Source organism: Apaloderma vittatum, unplaced genomic scaffold (assembly GCF_000703405.1).
Source record: "Apaloderma vittatum isolate BGI_N311 unplaced genomic scaffold, ASM70340v1 Scaffold18550, whole genome shotgun sequence".
NCBI classification, from domain to species: domain Eukaryota; kingdom Metazoa; phylum Chordata; class Aves; order Trogoniformes; family Trogonidae; genus Apaloderma; species Apaloderma vittatum.
This window is the reverse complement of record NW_009694182.1, coordinates 2,213-11,014: the sequence shown is the minus strand read 5'-3', so window position 1 is coordinate 11,014 and position 8,802 is coordinate 2,213. Positions and strand designations below refer to the sequence as shown.

The 8,802-nt window shown below is 39.3% G+C and overlaps 1 protein-coding gene across 1 annotated transcript; it reads left to right on the top strand.

The window, feature by feature from the left end:
* Positions 1-211: 211 nt before the first annotated feature.
* LOC104267271 (prostatic acid phosphatase-like) lies at positions 212-8,517 on the top strand (the record flags this gene model as incomplete). Its single annotated transcript, XM_009866762.1, has 9 exons — positions 212-298; positions 878-1,030; positions 3,733-3,831; positions 4,186-4,290; positions 4,750-4,882; positions 5,474-5,556; positions 7,326-7,432; positions 7,983-8,152; positions 8,399-8,517. Coding segments are annotated over 9 exons (1,056 nt in total), but the record flags the coding sequence as incomplete, so codon positions are not given.
* Positions 8,518-8,802: the final 285 nt, after the last annotated feature.

Below are 8,802 nucleotides of genomic sequence, written 5' to 3'. Positions count from 1 at the left end.
TTAGCATTTCAGAATGTATGATTTTTTTCATATACAAATGTGTATTTCTGTTAGATATTCTGGACCACCTACAACATATACATTATGAAAGTTGTTAATGATCACTTCAAAACTGATTGCTGAAGACAAAAAAGAAAACAGAAATTAAACTTCTACATTAATATTCTCCAGATACTTTAATCTAATAGTCATCTCTCTGCTTGCCTTGCAGACTGGAATGCGGCAGCTGTTTGAACTTGGACAGTACACAAGGGAAAGATATTCCAACTTTTTGAACAGCACATACAATCGGCAAGAGGTATATAGCAGAATTGTCTGGAGGACATTTCTCTGGCCTAGTGCAACTATAGGCTGGCACTAAATAAAAGCACATCATCATATTCCTTCCATTAATGGAAAAATTAAGGTGATAGAAGAACATTTTTTGAAAGCCAGGCTTTTATGTCAAGGTAAAAACATGGACTAATGTAACTTTCAGCTCCAATGTTCAGTTTGGTTTTTCCACTGCCCAGTTTTCCCAGACTGACCAGCTTCACTCCACGGAATGAACAGGAGGTTTATACATAGTGGCCCAGTATTGTTCTACCCTGTTGAGCAGTGAATGCCTACCTGGCCATGGGATGGGCCACGCTCACATACTGCATCCGGTAAAAGAGAGGCCTAACAGTCATTTGGGTGCGCTTGTCATACGCTACAGTTCCCTTGAGGGGAAGATATCACGACTCTTTGAGTCTATAGGTGAGGGATGCATTGATGGGAAGGCAGAGAAGCCTACAGCTTTGCCATGCTCCTCAGAGAGGTTTATGGTTCCTGAGGTGTAGCAGGTGGATAACAGAATTTTAGAATTCTTTCTAACTCTTTGCCATTCTATCCTCAGTTTTACATCCAAAGCACAGATTACGATCGCACCATTATGAGTGCCCAGTCGTACCTTTCTGGCCTCTTTCCACCAACCAGCAGCCAAATTTGGAACCCTGAGCTTCTCTGGCAACCCATTCCAGTGCATGTTTTGCAAAAATCAACAGACCGGGTGAGTACTGGCTGGACACTTCTTACACTGCCTTAAACTTTCCCAAAAGCTAACAGGAGAAAAAAGTGGGAAAGAGGCTAAAAAATAATTTTTGTTCTTTTTGAGTTCAGTCTAATAGAAAACATCAACTGCAGCTACTGGCTGACAAGCACGTCACAGGTCAACTGTAATGGTGCATGAAAATCCTCCCTCTATAGTTGCAGAATACATGAATTGTCATCCCCACTACCATTTTCTTCAAGGTATAGCTCTCACATTTCTCCTGGCAAGGACATTTTTGTAAAGTATTACAACGGAGTTGCTCTAAATCTTTACAGAGAACAAGTGCCTTTCTAAGCACCCATCAGCTATACAGACCTCTCCTCCTTGGCAAGTCTGTTGCATAGTTTATTCAAGGAATGGAATTTTGACCCCTCTGTAATGACCTCTCAATTATTACTTTCCCATTCTGGTAGCACTTAGGCACCCTAATTACAGACAAGGGCCCTTTTATGCTCAGTGCTACACAAACACTTAATGAAACCCTAGCACTTGCCTTGTGGTTCATAAGAGCAGACCTACCTGAATAATAGGTCCTGTAGAAGTTCTACTGTACGTAGCTCTCTCTGGCTGACTCAGGTTTAGTTTTTCATTTCACTGCCTCCTGTTACAAGGACTGTGTAAGCAATAGCATGTTGAACAAGGACAAAAAGCTGCTGAGTGTAATGACTTAAAGGCTAATTCTTTTCTGCCTTTGAGGACAGAAGTTGACTTTAAGGAAATGCATACAAAAGCCCTATTAAATAACTACCTATCCAGTTGCTGGCATCAGAGGATGGACTCTGTCATTAGGGGGCGGTCGTATCCGCCTCCCATCTGCATTCCTCCTCTATCGAAGGCCAAGCTTGAAAGCCGGTACAGAGAAAAGGGGCTTCCACAAACTGAGTTAGGCACAAGGTGATTCAGTTAGAAACTTAACTCCATCCCTCAAAAGAAAAGAATGCTGTCACTGTTATTTAAATGTGGGACTCTAGAGGAAGCTATTTCACCAGAAGACCAAAAAGCATCAAAGCAGTCTGAGCTTTGGCCAGATAAAACCTCAAAGCCCTTAGGGGGATCACAGTGCAGTGCAATAACCTGTTTAAAGAAGACAAACTCATATGTAGGAATCTCTAGGACCTCATCACTTGTGCAGCTGCTTCAAAAGTAGCTGTTGATGTTCCACTGAAACACTCCTCTGTGGCAATTCAAAACTCCTGTTAAATATGATAACTGCCTGGAAAAAGCATTGTTCCCTTGTTAAACCAAGCAGATGTCTGAGGGTATTTTCAAGCCCTAAGCAACACAAAGTGGGAAATTGAGGCCAAGAACAGTCCTGTAAAGAAACCTAATCACAGTTTATCTTTCAGCCGCTGAGATCTATCAAGACCTGACAAGCAACAGTAGCGAGCATTGCTTAATGAGGCCAAAGGGAGTGGCTTAATTAGTAACACCTAGAGGGGGATAATTAAGCCATATAGCAAGAGAAACATTTCTTATTGTGTAATTAAACAATATTTCCCGGTTTCATATCATGTCTTTGAGCCTTCACCCTCCAGTGTGCTGCTGTTACAGAAAAAATGCACCCTTGGAAACCTGTCCAAGTGTGTGCCAGGGTCAGCTGCAAGCTCCACATTGAGAAATCAAAGAGGAAAGGGACATGCTGGAAATGCAGCCTGCTAACGTTCACCTCGAGAGAGACATCCTTGCACATACATAATCCACAGATATTGAACTTAAATGACATGGAGTCTTCCTAGAAGCATCTAAAGAGATTTCTCCATTGTATATTAAGTCAGTTCCTTGAAATGATTTGTATGGTTACAGGATACTATTGGTGCTGGGTCAAAAAGGCTCTAGTGATGTGACATAAGGTGCTGAACCAGCATAAACTTATGTCACTTATCGTAACTTTCTACTGACACTTTGTGCTGGATCAGGTATCGTCTGTTCTCCTGCAGGTGGCATAAAACCGTATTTGCCAAAGCACAGAGTCTGATGGACACATACGTATTCCCACATGGTTCAGATCAAATATGTATTATTGGATGACCTCCCAACGCATACACTCGGAGTTATGAGAAGTCAGCCATATCCCTAAATAAGAACAGAGCCATTAGGCCCATAGCTTTTTGATATTTCAGGAGTGCAATTTGTCAGCCTTGTTTCGAGTTCTGTCCATTAAGTGGTACTTAAAAAGTTTACCGTAATACACTGCTTACCTCCAAGGAGAGGAGAGTAGGATGCATAGATAGAGAAGTAATTCAGATTCCAGCACCAGCCAGAGTCAAGATGGATCTGGAGGGTTGCAGAAATTAAGAGCAAAATGATTAAAATTCCTGATTGTAGACCCTGATCCATTTCTCAAAGCCATCTCCCGACAGACTGGCATAATTTCTTTTTCCCGAACTCACTTGAACTGAGGGAAATCAACCTATCACAGCCACAGGTAGTCAGGTTACCTCAGCCTGTCGCTTATGTTAACTGAATTCAGGAACAAGGTACCCAAACAAACCATTATGGAGAAGATGGAGCAGAGCCAGGAATCTATCTAACAAGTACTACATCAGCAACTTCAGCAACAGAAAATCTAGAGGTGTAATGCTTCATTTTGGGAACAAAAAAAAATAGACATGTATTGCTTAATTCTGGAACTATTCTAAGTTCCACTTCTCTTGTTTCAGAGGCTGCATTTTCCTCTGCCTGACTGTCCACGTTTTGACACACTTCAGAATGAAACACAAACTTCCAGTGAATTTCAAAACAGAATACAACCATACATGGTAAGACAAAATTAAAAGGAAACAAAATCTAAGTAGGAGGAAAGTAATTAAGATGTAGAAGTTACAGAATTTCATTGTTTAATTTTTCTAGAATGCAAAAATAAATACATGCAAAAAAAATTTACAAATGACAAAATTAAAACCTTGAGGACTCTTAAAATTAGGGCTGAGAAAAAAGTGTCTGAAATAGAGATCAGTACCTTGAAATGGCTACAAAATGAAATCTGCAAGCAAAATATTCTGCTACAAGGGTTTCCCTGTGTGAAATACTACTGTCTTGTCAGGTTGGGTGCTAACATATGTTCCACCTGTACTGAGTATTTGTGGTATACTCTTCACTTTTCTTTTCTCCAGGATTTCTTACAAACAATGGCAGTTGACACAGGACTTGAACTAAATAATCTTAAAATACTGGACAACTTCCAGCTCTGGAATACATATGATACCCTACACTGTGAGGTAATACTAAAGCAATAGAGGTTGGGAAAGAATATAACACTTAAACTGGGTTTCAGGTGAAAGATTGCAATACAGTTTCATAGGAATGAGTTTGCCTTCTCTCCTGGATTTCTATTTTGTTGGTTTATTTATTTTTTCTTTTTTTAATTTGAACCTAACTTCTAATTTAGTGCATTGGTAAATGATAACCCCAAAACATGGTTTACAGCTTGGGAAACCTGTTGTTTCCATTTGATGTTTTATCCTGAAGCCTAGTACTGAAATCCAATCCCTTCATTCCTTCATTTTCCTCCCCAATATGCTGCTATAGAAATTGTAATTCAGGGCACGCTGATGAACAAAACCACATTGGGCAAAGAATTGCAGGACAGCCTCAAAGAATCTAAATAGAGTAGTGTGAGGCTGGGCAAGAGGCAGTAGACAAAAAAAACCCATTATTTTGTTTTTCTTTATTACTAGGGTATTCACAATTATACTCTCCCTGCATGGGCCACCAAAGATGTAATCAACAAGATGGAAAAACTGGCAGAATTGTCCTTATTATCACTCTTTGGGATTTATAAAAGAGAAGAGAAATCGCGACTACAAGGAGGTAAATCAAAAGCTGAAATTCTGCCTCTCCAATACTTATTCTGTTTTCTAGTGTTCACAGGCATACCAGTTATGCCCTCTTTCTCTAGAACGGCACAAATTGTGCTACAAGAAATTTCTGCTGCCCTTACCTCACTGGCTTTAGGGTATCTCTGGTGTGGAGAAGGAGTACAAAAGAGCTTTGGAAAATGAAGAGTTGACACTGTGTGACTTGTTGGAAATAAATAGTTAAAGATGTTTCTTCAGCATCAAGAGAGGAAGAGGCTAGCACAGCTGTCATTACTGTAATACTCTGAACAACAAAAAAAGTTCTGGAGAGGAGGTCTCAGCATAACAAACCTGCAAGTGTCACTAGCCCCAGTTTTCAAGACAGTACTAGATGATTTCCTGTAAATTCCACCTCTTCACTTGACCTGGATGATGAATGATATATTTCAGCTCTGTATTATCTTCTCTTCAGTTATGAACTTGCAGCAAGCTAAAAAAAATGAGGCCTGAGTAGATGTCTTCTCTTTGACACTCAAAATCTTTTTAAGTTTCTATGCAAATGTTTCATCCTCATTTTCCTCTTCCTTGTTCCCATCTTTTTAAGGTGTCCTTGTGAATATAATTTTAAATAGTATTAAACAAGCTGCCAACTCTTCAAAACAAAGAAAAATGGAGGTCTACTCTGCAGTGAGTATTTTCATTTCATAAACCTTGCTATGATTTTACCTCAAAGAGAATAATCAGTCTTTCTGGAACATAAATGGAAAAATAACATAAAACCATTCAATTCAGCTAACAAGCCAAACACCAGTCGGTACAAGAAAACAGCAGGAGCATGGATTTCACCTCAGTTTCAGTCAAACTGTACCTGGTAAAGAAAACTACATATTTTATCAGCTGTTTTTGTGCAACTTAATGGTGCAGTTCCCATAAGTTGCATCTTTCCTCAAGCACTCCTAACGCAGAGATGCTGGCAGACAGCAGAACTTCAGCTGCACTGCAAATCCTTCCTCTGCCTAGAAAGGAATACAGCTAGAAGAATACAGCTGTGGATTCCTTTTTTTTTATTTTAGAGGATGAAGAAGGCCATTTGGGTCGGACCAAGATCCACTTAGCTCATTCATTATCCTGTCTCTAACAATGGTCAACTGCAGGGAAGAATGTGAGAATAATGCCAGCGCAGAGTGATGCTTCCCCTGGTACAACCTTCCAGCAATCTGTGGCTTAGGGACTTCCTGAGATAGAATCTGTGTCTGTGTGTTTAATAGCTCTTGACAGACTTTCTTCCATCACTTTATCTAATCACCTTCTTAATGCATTTAGACTTTTAGCTTCTGCAACATCCTGTGGTAATCACTTGTGTGTTAAAAGGAAGAAAAGTACCTCATTTTTTTTAAAACTTAATACGATTTAGCTCCTTCCTAGCATTTCTATTGTGAGAAACGGGGAATAGTCATTCTTTATTCGCTTTTACTGGGTCACTCATGAGTTCACTATTTTCTGTCACACCTATTCCATCTTTCCTTTTCCAGGACAGAGTCCTACTCTATTTAATCTTTCCTTATAGAGCAACCACTCAATTCCTTAAGCCTTTCTTGCTGCCTTTTCTACATGTTTTCTAGCCCTACTATATTCTTTTGGAAAATGAGGAAGTGCACCCAGAATTGTCACTGCTACTTTAATGCCTTGAGGCCAAGTATACTCATTTTTGAAACTGATCAGTCTAAAAAGTTCCAAATCCTGAATAATAACAAAATGTAGTTTTAAATTATAATACAAATTAGCCTAGCAGATATGTATATAAAGATGCTCACAAAATTCAAGCATTGAGGTATTTGGACTTCCTTCCCTCAGCTCCTCTGCAGCTTCCCTGCAAGATGAGGTAGAGATTACAGGAGGTGGGTAACTGATTCCATCAAAATAGAAGCCAAACAGATAATTTTTTTAAATAAATCCAAACAGAAGGAACAAGTTCTTCTGGAGTGTGTATGGAGGTGAGGAAAATCTTTGTATGCAGCCATTTGTCTGGTACACTATCTAAAAACAAGTACTTGCATCTTCACTTGAAATGCCATGTATATATCACCTTATACTGCCTTAATCTGACTTTGGAAACAAAAACAGTCCTGAAGGAAGGAGAAGCAGAATGCACTGAAAATTGGATTTATTATTCAAACCACATCTTGCCTTCCCCCAGTATCCGTCTCCAAAATGTTGCCAGATAGTGCAAGACGCATACTGCAGTAACTCTCTGGAAATGTCCCCTGCTGTCTGTAGTAATCTCTTAACATGTTTCTCCCAATGGTGAACATACTGAATGCATTTTATGGTCGAATTAACACAGGTTTTATTTTACCTGGATTTCCACTCCCTCTCTACTCTGGTCTCATTACTCTGGATGAATGGTAGTTGATGTAACCGACTTTCAGAGATGGATTTTTTTTTTTTCCCAATAGCATGACACCACACTTGGGGCCCTCCAGATTGCTCTCAATATTTTCAATGGAAAACTGCCACCATACGCTGCTTGCCAGTTTTTTGAACTCTACCAAGAAAGCAGTGGGCAAGTATCTTCTCACCTACGCAAGACCAACAAGCGTTTGGAATTCAGCTCCCCCTTCCCCAAGAAAAAATTTTCTTTTAAACTGATACTTTACTGAACAGTTCACTGGAACAAAGTTATATTAAAACTAGGAAAAATTACATTTGCTGGGTGTTCATGTATCCGTGTGCTTTGAAAGATAGGAAGAAGAGGGAAACAGGCCTTATCAGCTGAAAGTAAATGGTAAAATAATTTTTCCTGATTCTTTAAAAGATAGCAACAACATTTCCAAGACATCTCATAAATCCCGGGGCAAACCAGTTGGCTTAAAAATGCCCAGTGCTGCTGCCATTCAAGGAGCTTTGAGCAGGAGATTTTGAGCTGACTAACAATCTGTGCAGTAACGGCACCAGCTTTGGCACAGTGGGCTTTGCAGATGTTTTTCACAAAGCCTCTGTTCTTGAAGACCAGGTTCTAGAGGAGGATATTAGAGCCCATTTCTAACATGCTGTCTCTAAATGGTAAACTCCTGTTTAAGAAACTTTTTAAAAAAATCTCTGCTGTTATTCAGGCGATACAGCATTGAAATGCATTATCGGAATGACTCTTCAAAGGATCCTTACCTACTCACTCTACCAGGATGCACCTCTTCTTGTCCTCTCGAGAAGTTTGCTGAACTAGTTTCTCCTGTGATTACAGAAAATTGGTCAAAAGAATGTGGGAAGAAAGACAAAATGAAAGGTACTGTAACAGCTCTGTATTTTCTACATAAGACATGGAGGTGAAAAATTTCAGTTTCCAGGACTGAGGTCTAAGTTTTATATTTATGTTGCATAGAAAATGCAGGCCATGTGATCTTGCCAGAAATATGAACAAAATGTACTGTATTTCCACTGTACATATTTGTAATTAGACTGTTATCTCTGTATCCAAAATGATACACATTTATGTCTTTCACTAATTCCCTTTATTGTTTTTCCTTCACAGATATTTTTATTGGATTTGATGTTGCTGTTGGCTTATTATTCATTTTTGACCTTGTTCTGCTCTACCTCCTTTATCATTATGGACGCTGCAGGCGCAGAAACAATTACCAAGATATTTAAAGGGGAGGCATGGAAGAAAGAGCAGATAGACATCAAGCAACCCTTTAAGTTTCTTATATCCATCAGTTTGCTCTGGTCAAATTAATCTCCAAAGCACATTCAATAAACCTGAAGAGCTAAGGTGTCTGTGGCCTAGTACCTAAAAGGGTAAACTTCTACACTGAGAAATACTGTAGAAAAATGCTATTATTAACAATTTACTTTTGTAAGAAGATAGAATTACTCCAATTTCTAGCCTTTGTTTTTCAACTGTTATTAATCAGTCTTAAGTCAACCAATGGGGTG